This window comes from Tiliqua scincoides, chromosome 7 (assembly GCF_035046505.1).
Source record: "Tiliqua scincoides isolate rTilSci1 chromosome 7, rTilSci1.hap2, whole genome shotgun sequence".
In the NCBI taxonomy this organism is placed as follows: domain Eukaryota; kingdom Metazoa; phylum Chordata; class Lepidosauria; order Squamata; family Scincidae; genus Tiliqua; species Tiliqua scincoides.
The window spans coordinates 9634353-9651650 of record NC_089827.1 but is presented as its reverse complement, the minus strand read 5'-3'; the positions used below and the strand labels follow the sequence as shown (position 1 = coordinate 9651650).

General features: G+C 44.9%; 1 protein-coding gene across 2 annotated transcripts in view; it reads left to right on the top strand.

The window, feature by feature from the left end:
• The first annotated feature begins 787 nt into the window (after window positions 1-787).
• ASB15 (ankyrin repeat and SOCS box containing 15) overlaps window positions 788-17298 on the top strand; it is a 17642-nt gene continuing 1131 nt past the window's right edge. Inside the window, exons 1-9 of one of the 2 annotated variants that reach the window (XM_066634412.1) lie at window positions 793-947; window positions 3608-3751; window positions 4693-4745; window positions 4838-4969; window positions 7277-7435; window positions 8713-8958; window positions 10839-11010; window positions 12322-12892; window positions 14481-14634. In XM_066634412.1, the coding sequence (XP_066490509.1) occupies window positions 3630-3751; window positions 4693-4745; window positions 4838-4969; window positions 7277-7435; window positions 8713-8958; window positions 10839-11010; window positions 12322-12892; window positions 14481-14634 (1609 nt within the window). In that variant the 5' untranslated portion in view covers window positions 793-947; window positions 3608-3629. Of the gene's footprint in view, window positions 948-3607; window positions 3752-4692; window positions 4746-4837; window positions 4970-7276; window positions 7436-8712; window positions 8959-10838; window positions 11011-12321; window positions 12893-14480; window positions 14635-17298 lie in introns of both variants that reach the window. The other variant, XM_066634411.1, reaches the window with a different exon arrangement.

The window sequence follows — 17298 nt, the reverse complement described above, 5'->3', positions numbered from 1 at the left end:
CAGAGCCCAACGGCTCAATCCTATCTTGCTGTGTTTCTGTGATGCACTCCTTGTGCAATAACATAAAATGGTGTTTCTCAAACTGTGGGCCGGGACCCACTAGGTGGGTCGCGTGCCAATTTCAGGTGGGTCCCCATTCATTTCAATATTTTATTTTTAGTACATTAGACATGATGCTACTCTGGTAAGTGACTGCATTTGGGGAACTATCACAGATCCGTACGTTTAACAGGCTACTATGAAGATGCTTTTAACAATGATAGTAAATGGAACTTACTCCTGGATAAGAGTGGATAGGATTGCAGCCTAGGATTGTTAAAAAATTTTCCTGCTTGATGATGTCACTTCTGGTCATGACATCACTTCTGGTGAGTCCTGACAGATTCTCATTGTAAAAAGTGGATCCATGGATCCATGTTTCATGGATCGGGGCTGTAATATTTAACTCTCCCAAACAATCTGAATAAGGAAGCCCCATTCATCTCAATGAATATTCATTGAGGTATTTAATGAATACCTCAGGTATTCCCAAAATCTGCACTGAGAATCTGGTTTGCCTGTATGCACACTTGACTCTTACAGGTAATGGGAATTTTATGGTTGATTGATTAATTGGAATTACAATTTTGCCATAGGGTGACAGATCATTTGTTTGATCTTTTTTTTTTTCCTCAAGAGGGCTGGCTGAGCCAATCAGGGCGCGGAAAATCTTATTATACCAAGCAGACCTCAGATTACTTTTGATGAGATTTTTGCGCAATCATGTGTCAGACCTCCGTGTGGCCTGCAGCCTGCTTGTGTTACAGTTGTATAAGGTCAGTCCTTAATTTAACTACCAACTGCGTACTTAATTTTAGCAAGACCACACGACCCAGCAGCTCACAAGGCCTGTGCCTGCATGCTTGAAATTCAAGGCCCACTGCGACAATGCCACGGTTTTGAAAAAGGTGAGACTCTCTTTATTTGTAGATTTGCCCATGAACATAGTGGCGAGCTAGTTTAAAGTTAGGAATACTATGCTAGCAGCGTGTCTAAATATAGAGGGCACCAATTTTAAAGTTGGTGCATCTATGAATAACACAAGCTGGCATGTTTATGGTCTGTTTTGGGTATCGAGAAGAAAGCTAAAAGTACCTTGTTTATTAAACATCAAATAAGATTAAACCATTTTTGCCCAACGTTGCATATATGCAACAGAGATAAAATATGTACACCTGTGGATTGGGCAAAAATGGATTAATAGATTGCATTCTAATTTAAAATTATTAATATCTAGTATTAAAACTCTATCCAGTTGCCTATTATTATTAATAAAATTTTAGCATACAGAATGCATTTTTTTCTTATATATTTTAAATATTAGGTAGAAATGCAATAATATTGGGGCATGGGGAAGATTCATGTTCCTTTGATATAATCTCTCTTTCTTTGCATGTTGTCAACAGCCATGTTATAAAACAGTATTTCTCAACGTTTGCCCCCCCATACCACTTTACGTGGTCCACCTATTCAAAGTAGCACCAGAAGTAACGGGTGATGACATCATCACCAGTTACTTCTGGGTTGGGAGGCCAGAGATGCACATGGTTGGTTGGCAACCTTCAGTCTCGAAAGACTAAGGTATAAGCCTACAGCAGCCATTATTCCCAGGTGGTCTCCCATCCAAGTACTAACCAGGCCTGACTCTGCTTAGCTTCCGAGATCATTGGGCATCTGCAGGGTAACAGTTGCTGCAACCGTGCAGACATGACAAACACCAGTAAGAGACTCAGGGTGAACAGGAAGATTTTTTCAAGAACGAAAGAGTGGATTTTTTCAAGAGCGGACTCCATGCTTTGGAGTCTCCTACTGCTGTTTGTTGCATTGTGTTCCTGGGGCAGGGATCCAGGGGTCCCATGAGTACCACCAGACGCCACCTCAAGTACCACTGGTGGTACCCGTACCACTGGTTGGGAAACACTGTCATAAAACAAATTCCCTTTGAAAAAACGTAACAGCGTCCTCAATCATATCAAGCCATCCTGTGCAAACTTGACAGACTTGCGTGGCAATTGGTACACTTTGCATATTTCAAGTCCTCTAGGAAGCCAGCTTTTCTCAACCAGTGGTGGGTAGTAACAGTCACCCATTGCTCTCAACGGATTTTACAGTCTTACAACACTCATTCACTTTGACTGGTGAATGCACCCTGTATCTGACATTATGGTATCGAAGTGGAACTTGCATGATTCTTACCTAGGATGCAAACCCTATATATGGCATATATCACTATACAGGTATATATCATAGTATAGGTCATATATGTCTCCTCTGTAAAAGGTACTCTTTGCCCAAGTCTTGGAATACTCGTCATAGTTATTTTTGCTCAGAACAGTAGGTTTACTTGAGCTTTGATTCTGCTACTAAATGGAAAGTTTACATGCTATACCACTTGCTCTTGGTGAAGCCTGTGCTATGGTGTGAAAGTTTTTGGCATGCAGGCTCCATATTCTGCTGTAGTTGATTAGCTAGTGTCCGAAGTCTTTTTCTAAAGCTGCTTACATTGGGACTTCCCTCTCCTGCAGTGAGGAGGCATAGTTGGGGTGGGGACTCTCATCTATTATGACCTACACAAAGCCTTATTCCGCAGTGCCAAAAATAAAAAAAGATTGATGAGCGCACATGAGCTATGTTTATTTATGGGTGTTATCATGGCCAAAACAAATCGGTGGTCAAAACAAAGTCAGATGTTGGTTTCCCTATAAAGGAAAGAAATATAATCAAGGTGTTTTATTTATCAGAAAGGGTTTCTGACATATATAAGGTTTGCATGTTTATAATTCAGTATTAGGACAACAATGGGTTCATAGTTCAAGTGAATAAACTGGAATGTGATTCTGAACAGGGAGTCTTTTCATCTGAGTAGTGAGAGCAATTATTGGTCAGTTTTGGTTGCATAAGGTAGCCTGAGATCCTACATCTCTGAGTCTTGGTCAGAGTGGATCTATAACAGGTGAGGGGAAAATGATGGAGCCCAAAATATTTTTTGGTCATTGGATCCAACTGTCCTTTAATCCAGCTCTATTTTTCTTCTCCTTGTTTTCATCTGGAGTTATGACTCTATATATTCTCATAAACCCCTCCTTGACCATTAATCCCACTGGGTTTTAAAAAGCAACTATGCATGGAACAGTGTTCTTCAACCTGTGGATCATGACCCCCCCAACGGGGTTGCAACGTCTCATTTTAGGGGTCACGGCAACCTTTCAAAGCTTGTACAAGAGAGGGCTTGGATCCAAATCAATAATGGTTCTGCCTTATCAGAACTGCAAGTCCTCTTGCCCTGCAGCTCCTAAGGACAGCCATGCTCAGGCTGTTGCTTCACAGGACTGTTGTGAAGACACAAGAAGTGGGGGGTAGCAAGGGCAGGTGGGGCTGGATGGGCATCGATTGGAGGCAGGAGGTGGGTAGATAGGGTCTTGGGGAGGGCCTGGGTCCCCTGAATCATACTTGATTCGTTTTTTGGGGTCATGGCACAAAGAAGGTTGAAGACCATTGCATTAGAATATAATTCAACAGAAATATAGCACAATGTGACATTTGATTAATTATTGTGTTTTGGAAACAGCTCCTTCACCCCTACCAAGAAAATGGAACAAAATGAGGACTCTGACGAGGGCAGCCTCACTGGCAACGCGGTTCAGTTCAGTATCCAAGAATCCCTCGAAAGTGAAAGGAGTCAGCAAACTGTTACCTCCAACCATGAAACAAGGTATTCCACCGGTCATGTAGCCCAGTTGTGAATGTCCGGTGCAGCAATAGTGCCTGAATATCTTTCCACTCATATATCTACGTATTACATTTTTCTTGTTACTTTGAATCCCCCAGGAGGCTGGCAGTGGGATCGATGCTGGGCTATCCCAGATATCTGCAACAGGGCGACAGGATCTTATGGAGTTGCTCTTACATAGTATTAAAATGTATAGTTGCTTCTCTCCTGTGGCTTAGAACGGATACAGTAAATTTAGGGCCCAATCCTATCCAGCATAGGACACCATGCCAAACAGCATCCACTATATCCTGTGCTGGATTTGAGCAGGCTGGAGGTCTCGTTAGAATAAGGGGACAATTGTCCTTTTACCTTGTCCTTTACCTTGAGGAAGGCCCCAACCTGCTCATTGGGGCTTCTCAGAGCTGCTATCACAGATTCAAGAAGCCCGTATTGGATTTTCAAGCCCAGGAGGGGTAATAAGATTCCCCATGAGGAATACTCCCCTCCTACCCCCCTCCTGAACCTGTTCCACCTCTGTTCCACTCTCCCCTCACCCAATAATGCCTTCCCTTGCTATCCCACCACCTCCCTATGCTTGGCGCTTACTTTGTCATTGCCCATGGCCAGGGGTCTGACTTCAGCATTTATGGGGCTGCTTCCTGCATGCACTGCTTACTCCATGGGTGCCCAAATAATCTGTGGAAGCCCATTAAAGAGAGAGATGATTTCATCAGAGTTCTTAATAAACCAACTCTATACTAGTTCAACTCTGATTTCCATAACCAGCCCAAACAGATTGAACTTGCAGTTCTCAAGCACCGATGCAATTCTTAAAGTTCAGGCTGTTAAAGCGACATATAAGCGCAACAAAAGATATAGCGATAGTTCGTGAAGTATGACCAATTATTTACACCTTGTCTCTTTTATCACCTTTTTGGTAGGTTTGTACCAGTCAGTGATCAAAACAGGAAACTTGTAACTGCCATAAGAGAAGGTACAAGCACCCTTGAAAGAAGACAGCTGCTCCTCTTGGGTATGAGTTGAACATTGGTAGCATTTTACATTCATTTTTTTTTTCCTCCTTAGGTCATGTGTTTGATCTTCAGAATTACGTGCGATACAAATATGCTTTGGATGAGGCTGATGAAAGAGGCTGGTTTCCTTTACACGAAGCCGCCATTCAGCCCATTCAGCAAATACTTGAAGTCATATTGGATGGTAAGTTGGACACAGAGGGCAACTTGATGAAAAATATGCAAAACTGAACCATGATCAAATCACTGCCTCTGTAGAAAATGAATGTCTTTCTTTAATATTTGAGCACTGTTACTGGGCTGGGTTCTTATCTGTAGGTAAATTAAGCATGGTTTCATATGCTCCCGGTGTGGAAGGGATTGTCACTCCCGGATTGGCCTTTTCAGTCACACTAGACGCTGTGCCAGAACCACCTTTCAGAGCACGATACCATAGTCTTTCGAGACTGAAGGTAGCCACTACAATACAATATGCCAACAAAGTGTAGGGAAAAAAATCGTAGGACAAATCCCTGAGCACCAAATTCCAGAAAGCTGGAACTACTTCCAAAGCCAGAAAGCCCAATCAGAACTGAAAAGATAGTATCAAAAGTGAGGGGATAGGACAGTGATTCCCAGTCTTTGGGGTCCTGCGATGTCTCTGTGTGATACAAAAGCAGGGCTTGGTTTCCAAACCTGGAAGTGACTGGTGATGACATCATCACCGGTCACTTCCAGGTTTGGAGATTGGTCAGGATGCTACAGACCGAGGTAAGAGACTCTTGGCAGGCAGGAAGTCCCTTCCCAGGACATGCAAACTATAAGCTGAAGCTCAGCCACTTATCTCCATTTGTAGTGTCCCATGAGGTTTCACTGCTGGCCAGCTGGTGGCCCATGACATCCCACAGAGTGCCTCGCGATGCCGTTTGGGAACCCCCTGGGATAGGAAGACAAATTTGTGGGGAAGATACGGAATGATGCAAAAAATGGAAACAGAAGCATGGTGGAAAGAGAATTACTGGGGATCTAGGGACACAGCAGCAACGCAGGAGTCAAGGGGATGGGAAGAAGACACAGAATCTCTCCTCCCCTGCTCCCTGTGCTGTGACATCCAAACCTTCAACAAGTGAATGGAAGTGATATATGAACACAGGACCTTAATAAATTAAGTAGTCTGAGAATGCTTAATGTGCTCTTATAGAACAGATAATGGTTCACTTGTATCCCTGGATTCAGACAGAGTGGCAAATATAGGCCCTGAGCTGAAAATATTGCATGAAGAATGGAACTGGGCAGACAAATCTCCTTTACTGAATGGATAATTCTGCCCTAAACTCTTACAGGGCTGATCACCCATGAAAGGCAGAACCTTTTTGGTATTGGTAGGCAGTCCGTGACCACCAGTCGTTCATTCCAAATGGTCCTGTGCCTTTCCATTCCATACGCACCCATCCCAACGTTCAGCATTCTTTTGTACTTGCAAGATCACATCTGGAAAAGCAAAGTGCACACCAAAGCCTTTTGAATGGGGTTGAAACATGCAAAACATGTGGATTCTCACAAGGCTATGAGTAGTGAGCTACGGTCAGATGTGCCTTAGACCTGGCTATCTGAAGGAACTTCTCTTCCCAGTGGTGTCCCGGGGTCTCCCGGCAACTGGGGCTGGATGACACGGTGACATGGAAATATCCTCCCTGTATCACCGCATCATCCCTGCACCTGGCACATGCCCTGCTTCCAGAATGGGTCAATTTCAGAGACAAACAGAGGTAAGGAAAGGTGGGTTGACCCAGCTTTGTAATGCTTGAAGTAACAAGCGCAACTGTGACCCTGCACATGCCCGATCTCGTCTGATCTTGGAAGCTAAGCAGGGTCAGGCCTGGTTAGTACTTGGATGGGAGACCGTCTGGGAATACCGGGTGCTGTAGGCTTATGCCATAGTCTTTCGAGACTGAAGGTTGCCAACCACCATGCCCTCTTGTGGAGATCCCAGGAAGCACCCAGAAGTGTTTGCCCCCACCCCACCCCCCGACATCCTCTCCTTCATGTGCTACTACCTTCTCCCCATCAGTTTTTCCATTCACTGTATTCATCATCCCAAGACCCTCCTCTGGGTGTCTCAGCCACTCGAGGTGAGGCAGGTGGCAAAGGAGAAGAGGTCTTCCCAGGGGTGGCATCCCATCCGCCCTGAGAAGCTTGCCTGGCACCCATCCTAGTGACTTTTTGGCACCAGATGAAGGCCTTCTTATTTTCCCAAGATGAAGTTTTTAATATCTGATGGTACTTGATGCCCTTTTGCTACTTCCACGTTTTAATGTGGTTTTATATTTGATTGTGTTGAATTGTTTTAATTTTGTTAACCAGCCTGATAATTGATTTTGAAGGGGAGTATAAAAATGAATGGATTAAGTTGAACGTTTCTAAAATAATATTCGTATGAATGTTGACAAATGCAGCATTGATAAACTGACTGGGCTTTTTTTTTTTCCCTATCTCTTTCTCTTTAATCTAGCATCTTATAAAACTATGTGGGAGTATAAAACCTGTGATGGAGAGACACCATTAACCTTAGCTGCCAAAGCGGGTCGGTCGGAAAATGTCAGAACCCTGTTGGAAAAAGGCGTCTGGCCCAACACTACTAATAGAAAAGGAGAAACTCCCCTTCTGATTGGTAATTGCTTCTTTAAATCCACTTTTTATGGCTTTTAGCATTTAGCCAATTCTTACAGAATCGAAAGGATTCTTAACCATCCGAAGGAAACCTGGAAACGGAGCTTGTGGACTTGAATGGCCCAGTGCGCAGTGTTTTGGCGCTAGCCATCACAAAAGTGCCGTGAATCATTTGTGACTGCATTGCGGTTGCTAGCAGTGGCGCCAAGGCCCGTGCTGACCCACATGCACCAGCAGAAGACAAGCAGCATGTGCCCCATGCCATGTGCGCTACCAGTGCATGCCAGACATTGAAAGTTCCATGCTGAGTGGCGGGGGGTGGGGGAAGGGTGGGATGGGGTATAAAGGGGCAAGGAGGGGAGGGATGTAACGAGGCAGGGGTGGGCAGATCGGGTTTGGGATTGGTGGCAGTCATGCGCGCCACATCCAACCCCCCCCCCTTCCTGGGCTGGATCCACTGGGTACACATGGACTTGCGCTAGCCACATAGCTCGTACAGGTTGAAGTAGACCAGTTGTATGGGCTGGGGCTTTTCCTGGGATCAGTGGACAAATGTCTCTTAATCTCTCTGAGGCCTCCAGCCTGCAAAATTCCAGCACAGGATGCCACACAGCCCATGCTGGCCCCGCTACACCGCTATGCTGGAATGCGCACTGGTTTGGGTTGCCAGTCACCCAATCCAGCCTCTTGCTTGCTTTCGCATTTTGTTTTGTCTCGAATTCTTTCTCTGCTCTGATCTTTTGCTGCTCTTTGGCTTGTTTGCGCAGCATCAGGACAGGAACAAACAAGATGGGTATAGCAGGCTGGCGGGGAAGGGAGTTTCTTGAGACACATAATGGTAGTACCATTAAAGGAAAAAGTGCACGGAGTTTCGATCTATATAACTCCTTGGTTTGTTTCCAAATGAACGAGGAGTTTACTAAAGTGGAAATTTTGGTGGGGATTCAAGTCTAAGGCGTTTCTGTATTGCTGATGAGAAGGATTTTTGGTCAGTTAATTTTCTGACTGCTAACTGTAATATTGCTGTCTTTTGTTTTATTTTGATAGTCTTGATTTTTCTTTTTGCATTTGTATCCCGTTAGCTGCTTTAAGTTCCTGCTCAGATGAAAAGCAGAATAAACATTTAAACAAACAAATGAATGAATGAATGAATACACCCACCCAATTAAAACAGGGCATTAAATGTTTGCAATACACACTCAAATTTGTTTTTGTATGCAAAACTTCTAATTATCTCTCTCTCTCTCTCTCTCTCTCTCTCTCCCATTAATTTTCCAGCGGTACGTCTGGGCTCCTATGACATGGCTGCCACTTTGATAGAGTACAACTGCGTCGTCAATCAGCCGTGTGTAAAACGCTGGTCAGCGATGCACGAAGCTGCCAAAAAGGGCCGCAATGACATTGTAGCGCTCCTTCTGAAGAACGGTGGAAATGTCCACCTGAGAGATGGGTATGGGGTCACTCCCTTAGGGGTGGCAGCTGAGTATGGCCACTCTGATGTCTTGGAGCATCTAATTCATAAAGGTATGTTAACAGCGTTGGGAACTTCACCTGCTTCAACAGCCTTTCTCTCCCTTCCATAGCTGCTTTGGAATGTCAATCAGTACCTTGTTGGATCTCCTTTCCCCCCCAGATATAACTGGGGAATGGAAGCCTATCATGATTCCGCGAAGTGCACTTCTAATGCCTCTCCACCCAGTCAAGACCCACTAAACTCCATTTCTCTGCCTTAAATATCAATGAAGAGCCATCCACGAGAGCCAGAGCGGTGTAGCAGATACAATGATGGGCTTGGACTGCAGAAACCTGCATTCAGATAACCTCTAAGTCAGAGGTAGACACCCTGCACCCCCAGCAGCGCAATCTGGCCTGCCACACAAAGTCATCAGGCCCGTAGCGGTGCGCTGGGTGGCACTTTTCTCTGGGAAGCGGAAGCAGCACAAGGACTCTGCGGGCTCTGCCACTGGCGATCCGATGCACGGCAAATTTGGCAGGAGGCTTGGCTGCCAGCACCTGTGATGGAATGCAGTGTGAGGGTACCAAGTCTGTGGCAGTGGGTTGTATGTGCTAGGTAGAGGTGGTGGTGGCGGCCTTGTGGGCTTTTCAGCGCTGTTCCCTCTAATGTGAAGCTGGCAACCCAGAAGTTTGGCAGTGATTTGATGACATCATTGCCGGACATCCAGGAGTGGCCCAACATCCACCCAAAGACATAACCATTGGCCCCTACGAAGCAAGGACGTGCAGTATGTAGGTTGTGGGTGTTTAGGTGCCTCACAGTGTGGTGGTGCTTTTCGAAGGACTCCGATGGGGAGGCTCTGCATCACCTGCCTTCCCCCCCCTGCACATCCCTGCTATGAAGTCCTTCTCAGAGGCCATAGAAACACCAGTTGACCTGTGAGAAAGAGGAGGAGGAAAGAAGCCTCTTCCATTCCCACCCCACAACTATTTGTGTTGCTGTAACGTTTCCTAAAGTTTGCTTTAATGTAAGTGACCTATTTCATGTAAGGAGCCTTATTGGATACAAATGCTTTCAAGTTATTTTTTTTGCCATCCAAGAGCTTTGTTAAACTCATTCTCAATCCTTGTCGTTGAAGTAACCGCAAATGTGTTAACAGCTGAATATATTAGTGTACGCAAATGAGCAACAGCCCCTTCTCTGAGACAGCAACTCTGTCACAAGCTTTACAAAGAACACATTTTGTTTCCATTAGCTTCACAAGGGAGTAATGCAGTGATTTTCAACCTTTTTTGTCTCATGGCACACTAACAAGGTACTAAAATTGTCAAGGCACACCATCGGTTTTTGGACAATTGACAAGGCACACCATGCTGTTGGTGGGGGCCTATATCCCCCAATGGTCCTATTAATAAATGACCCTCCACCAAACTCCCATGGTACACTTGGGGACCAGTCGCGGCACACCAGTGTGCCACAGCACAGCGGATGAAAATGGCTGGAGTAACAGATGAGAAATTGTTAGTGGAGGAAAAGACCTGACTTTATAGGTGTTTAGCCTCTATGAAATTGACCGAAGTGCTGTCATTTTAACCCAGGGAAGAAGGGCATACTAAAGACAATCAAAACTAAGACAAAAAGGTTTGGGAATGAGCAGCACAGAGATGATTAAATCATGGACAGTTTTGCTCCACGGAAGTTGTTACTATAGATATCTCATATCTCCTTCTCTGAGCTTTGTAAATTTTCTGTTCTACTCTTAGGCCATCTTTAACCAAATAACAGCCCAATTCCATGTCAGAAGTGAGTCCCATTGAGTTCAATGGGGCTGACTCCCAGGATTGCCGCCTGAGAAAAAGAGTAAAACACAAATTCCTTCTTTTTTTGATGTGTGCATTTGCTTCATATCCTTTGGGATTAAGTGCTTAGTTTTGTCTTCCTCCACTAGGTGGTGATGTTTACGCTACAGCGGATGATGGTTCATCAATACTCTTTGAAGCGGCCGGAGGTGGCAATCCTGACTGTATAACTCTGCTGTTGGAGTATGGAGGAAGTGGGAACCTGCCTAATAAAGCAGGGCATCTCCCCATACACAGAGCAGCCTACGAAGGGCATTATCTGTGAGTATTCCTAGCCTATGTTAGTGTGAAAAATTCCTGGACTAACTGCAATCCTAAGCATCTCATTTTATCTACATTATGTCTGCAACTATTTTGGTTATTCTCTTCTATTTAACAGGGGAAGATCAACGATCTCTTTTCATTTCAGGATAGTGTCTTTTCCAGTGGCTGTTTTCTGGTTTTACCTTGGTTTCTTTTTTCTCTTCTTTTTTTCAGACTGGGAGCCACTTTGGGATAGGCAGTGCTTCCCAAACTGTGGGTTGGGACCCACCAGTGGGTCGCAAGCCAATTTTTTAAACATCGAAAAACACCCTTGACTGTTTTATAGAAGAAAATGGTCAGCTGGTATGAGGTCATCTTCATACCCCCAAATTAAAATGTTCCATTTTCCAATTTTCTCTAGTAATTAGCATGCTATGGAACCTAGTTTCAGTCTTTTGTCTAGCCTGGAAGTCCCTAACTGCACATTTTGCTCTCCAGTTCATCCTTATGGGTACCCTGGAATGACTGTAAAAGTTTGGGCATACAGTCCTTGACTCCATTCCTAGGGAGCGTCTAGCAAATATCTACACATCCATGTGATATGTAAGGTCTTTAGCAGTGGTGGACCTCCCCAGCCCTGTGCCTTGGGGCAAAGGTCTGCAATGGTGCCCCTTGTGGGCTGTTGCTGCCCCCCTACGTGGAAATCCACCCCCCACACACACACGCACCTGAGGCTTACGGATCCTTGCTTGATCCAAGCCTGAATCAGGGAAACTCCCTGAGGCTTCCCCGATGCTATAAACTGTGCTTCTGGGAAACTGGAAGCATCGTTTCCGATCCTGTTGGGTGCCTCAGAGAGGCTTCTTTGGGGTCCTATAGGCTAGCCCCTGGGGCGTGTTTGCCCCATCAGACATAATGGGAGGTCCGCAACTGGTCTCTAGCAGCCTTGGGAGTACAGGACCCCAATTATTATTAATTAATAAAATTATTTCTCTCTCTCTTTCTGGTCTAGTGGGTCGCGATAGAGTGTCATTTTTGAAAGTGGGTCCCAGTGCTAAAATGTTTGAGAAACACTAGAATAGAGTACTATTTTCTTGTTTCTCTTATTTCTCTGATTTGGTTGCAAAGTGCTTTATAAATATTCTTAAAAATAATAAGAAATAATTTCTTAGATGCGGGTCAGCACTGATCTGTGATAAAGTCCTAGTGCAGACAAGACCTAATTCCCTGGGCCTACCACTGAAATAAGCTTTGCTTTCCTGTGAGAAAAAGTGTGGGAATCCATTGCGTTCTTCGGGCATCTATTAACTCATTTTACTTTTTTCATAGGGCTTTGAAATTCCTAATTCCAGTTACATCCCAAAAGGCAATCGAGAAAAGCGGCCAGAGTCCCATTCACTCTGCAGCCGATGGTCAAAACCCACAGTGTCTTGAACTGCTCATTGAAAACGGTTTTGATGTCAACGCCCTCTTGGCGAAACACATTTCACAAAGTTACGACGACGAAAGGAAGACGGCACTTTATTTCGCTGTTTCCAACAATGATATTCTGTCCACAGAGGTGTTGCTGCAAGCTGGTGCAGACCCCAATAAAGACCCCCTCAATTGCCTCCTTGTGGCCGTGAGAGCAGGCAACCATGAAATTGTAAGGTTGCTTCTCTCCTATGGGTCTAATGTCAACTGCTACTTTAACATTGTGAATGACACCCATTTCCCCAGTGCCATTCAGTACGCTTTGAACGATGAAGTAATGCTAAGGTTGCTGCTCAATCACGGGTACAACGTGAGTCTGTGTTTTGACTGCATGCACGGGGACATCTTTGGGAATTCTTTTGTGTGGTCGACTCTGGAAGAAGAGGTGTTGCCAGGATGGACGTCATGTGTAATTAAAGACAATCCAGTAAGCGCATTCTCCAGTTTTCCAGGTTATCCTATGCTTATTTGGCATTTTTTAGTGCAGGGTTCCTCAACCTTGGAGTCACGAAGCCTCAGTTGTGGGATCATGTCAAGACCACAGGACTAGAGCACCTCCTGGTAAAGGGGGAGGTATCTGGTGTACCTCTTCAGGTCCCAGGAGATGGTTTCCCAGTCCTGCTCAGGTTCTTAGTTCTTTCACTAGTGCCAGGCTTCATGGCAACTTTTTCTGCTCTCCCTAATAAGAACATTTGGTTACAGTGGACAGTGCTGGGAGGGCATTACAGTGTGGAGGCCACAGGGATGGGATGGGCAAATAGAGTATGGGATGGGCAGATATGGTCATGGGAAGGGGTCAGGATTGATGGTACGGTCCCCAGTCTCATTCGTTCATTCCTTCATTTATATATTGGGGTTGTCGCATGATTTCACAAGTGCATGTCCAAGGAGAGAAAGGGGATGGGGAGACTGCTACTGGAGGGGATAGAATCTGGTATGCGCTTTCATTTTGCGAGAGTGGAAGTGCCTTCTGCTGTTGCAAAGGACTCCATGCGCTGACCCAATCCTCAACAGGATTGGGCAGTAAGTGACATTTTACTTAGCAGGAGACAGAACTGAACACCTGTGCCATCTTCACTAGGCATGAGATCCCTCTTTTAGAGAACAGTGTTCTGCACCTACAAAAACTCTGCAGCATCTTTTGTGGCTGCAATCCTATGCACACTTATCTGGGAGTAAGCCCCACTGAATGGGGGGCATAGGAATGCATGCAAATCAGTTTTAATTTCAGCTGTACAGCTGTTGTGAATTCGGCTGTCTATTAGACAAACAGATATCTATCAAATAGAATATTAATTTTCACCTCCATACAGGAAACTGGACTAGATGGGTCTATGGCCTGATCCAGTGGGGCTGTTCTTATGTTCTTAGTGTTTCTCAATATTTGTCCTCTGCTGTACCACTTCTCATGGTCCACCTCTTTGAATTATGGTTGGCAACCTTCAGTCTCGAGAGACTATGGTATAAGCCTACAGCACCCAGTATTCCCAGGCGGTCTCACATCCAAGTACTAACCAGGCCTGACCCTGCTTGGCTTCCAAGATCAGACGACATTGGGCATGGAACTAACTGGCGATGACATCATTGCCGGTTGCTTCTAGGTTGGGAGGCCAGATGTAATGGAACAAACACCAGTAAGAGGCTCAGGGTGGGCGGAGGGCTTTTTCGGGCACGGAAAAGCAAGCTTGGAGCTCTGTCTGCTGAGCCGAGCCTCCTACGGCTGTTTGTTGTATGGCATTCCTGTTCTTGTTGCTGGGTGGCAAGTGTCCAGGGGTCCCGCAAATGCCACTAGACACCACCTCAAGTACCACTGATGGTACCCATACTGCTGGTTGAGAAACACTGACATATAGAACTAAGGGATGACATTTTCATCTTTTAAGCTTGTTTCCACCCGCCTTCTTAAGCAAAGCGCAATAATGCGTGGATTATTGCATTTGGGATATAGTTATATATTTTGCAAAACTGTTTCTCAGGGAGGACGGTTTATAATCCGGGACCTTCTTTCCTTTCAGTTCTGTGACTTCATTACTGTTCCGTGGATGAAACATCTGGTGGGACGCATCGTTCGCACGTTGGTCGATTACATGGATTATGTTCCTCTGTGCACAAAACTGAAGTTTGTCCTGGAGACACAGAAAGAATGGGACGAGATTCGGCAAGTATTGGGTAAGCGCACAAGATGAGCTTGGAAACGAGTCGGTCATTAATTCCTATTTAAAACACTGCTCGCCCAGTATGCCAATCAGCTTGCTATTTCTGTGCCCCACGCAATTTTATTCCAATCTATGTAGTACCAATAATGGTTTGCATTTGTATAGCGCTTTCTCTGTGTGCAAAGTGCTTCACATACCTTATCGTGCTGTTGTCTTTACAACAATGCTTTAGGTTAAGTGAATATTATTATCCCTGTATTGCAGCAGGGGGAGCAGAGGCCAAGAAGGAGTAACTTTCTTTAAGGCCTCCTATAGACTAATCCTAAACTGCGCTGGTGCAGCCACATGACCTGCACTATGTCCAATACAGCTTAGGAGCAGCCTGGAGGTCTTCTCAGGGTAAGGGGATATTTCCCCCCTTACCCCGGGTAAAGCTCAAGCCTTTTGAGCTTTGTGGGGCTTTTTGGATCTGTGCCAGCTATTTAGCTGGTGCAAATTCGGGAAGCCTGGTGTAATGTTGATAACATGGTAAGATTCAAACCAGGGACCTGATTCACAGTTCAGTCCTGTAGGCAACATGCTAAACCAGCTCTCGTGTACTGTATGTATCTGTATATATTCTACCAACAGCCCAGTTTGTTTCTAAATTAGATTATTGCAATAGAAATTGATTAGATTATTGCAATGCGCTCTACGTGGGGCTGCCTTTGAAGACGGTCTGGAAATTACAACTAGTACAGAACGCGGCTGCTTGTGTGGTTGCTGGGGCACGTCGGTTTGACTCTGTCGAGCTGTTGCTCCGGCGGGTACACTGGCTGCCGGTTCTGTTCCGGGCCCAGTTCAAGGTGCTAGTTTTGACTTTTAAAGCCCTTTACGGCTCGGGTCTGGGGTATTTGAGGGACCGCCTCCTTCCCTACAATCCTGCCCGTGCTCTTAGATCATCTGGGGGGGCCCTTTTGACTGTGCCGCCACTAAGAGATGTGAGAGGGGCGGCGGCGAGGAAGAGGGCCTTCTCGGTGGTGGCCTCCGAACTGTGGAATACCCTCCCCTTAGAACTGAGAACTGCTCCCTCGTTGCTAACGTTTCGGCGTGGACTGAAGACCTTTTTATTTCAAAAAGCTTTTAATTGTTGACAGGCTGGCTGACGTTTTTGCTTCTTGCTTTTTATATGAAAATCCGCGGGGTTTGTTTGTTTTTTAGATTTTTTAATTATTGTAAATTGTTTTTAATGATTGTTTTTAATGTTGTATTTTTAAAGTGTTTGTAAGCCGCCTTGTGTGCCCGTTGGGCAAAAAGGCGGGGTATAAATTAATAAAATAATAATAGTAATAAATGAAGTCCAGTGGGCCCACTTCCCTCTTGCAGCCCCTCACCCAGCAGCTCCCTCCAGCCCAGAGAAGCTTCTACATGGAAGTAGCCAATCCGCCTGTAACCCAGGCAGGCAACCTCAGGCTCTTAAAGCCCACCATCTAAAAATACAACACTATGCCATTTTTATATAGGGACTTGAGCATCTGCATTTTTAGGTATCTGCAGGGAGTCCTGGAACCAACCTTGTGCAGATACGGAGGGCCCACTCTATTTCTGTCAATAGCCCCATTTATTAGCTATGCCCTATTGTTAAGCGTGCGTACTTGGATGTCATCTGTATTGAAATAAACAGATTTATTTCCTGTAGATGTGTTAGGATCAGGAGAGCAGGTCTGATAAGACTAACAAGCAAAGAAAGAGTACTTGACTTTTGAGGAACGTATCCCTTAGGTCAGTGTTTCTCAAACTGTGGGTCACAGGCCAATTTCAGGTGGGTCACCATTCATTTCAATCAATTTTATTTTTCTTTTATTAGACTTGATGCTACCATGGTATGTGACTGCATTTGGGGAAATGTGACAGATCTGTACTTAAAACAGGCTACTATGTATATGCTTTTAACAATGGTAGTCAATGGGGCTTACTTTTGGGTAAGTGTGGCTAGGATTACAGCCCTTGGGAATGTTTAGGGAATTTTTTAAAAAACAGATCAGCAACTGCTTGGGAAAGTTAGGAGGGTTCTTCTTTATTTTAAATACATTTTAAAACTTATTGTAAAAATTTGATTTACTTACTTAATTTGATTTGGGTCATGTGGGAGGTGTTAAAAGCTATCCTGCTTGATGATGTCAGTTCCGCCCATGACATCACTTCCAGGTTAATGACATCACTTCTGGTGGGTCCTGACAGAATGTCATTCTAAAAAGTGGGTCCTGGTGCCAAAAAGTTTGAGAACCACTGCCTTAGGTTATTGGAGGTATTATTAATAATAATACAGGTATTTATATACCACCTTTCTTGGTCTTTATTCAAGACTTTATTCAAGGCGGTTTACATAGGCAGGCTGATTAAATCCCCGTAGAGATTTTTACAATTGAAAGAAGGTTCTTTCTTTCAAGAACCACAACATTCAGGTGTTTCTCTCTGATCTGGTTTCACATTCTGGCCTTCATCCTCCCACGCTCAGAGCAGATGGAATAGCTCGGCTTCAGCTTCTCAGCTGCTACAAGGTCGCACGGTGCCGGTGGCCTCAAACTGGCGACCTTGTGGATGTTATCTTCAGGCAAATGGAGGCTCTACCCTCTAGACCAGACCGCCTGCCACTGGGTAAACATTAATTTATATGGCACCATAAGGAAATACTAGA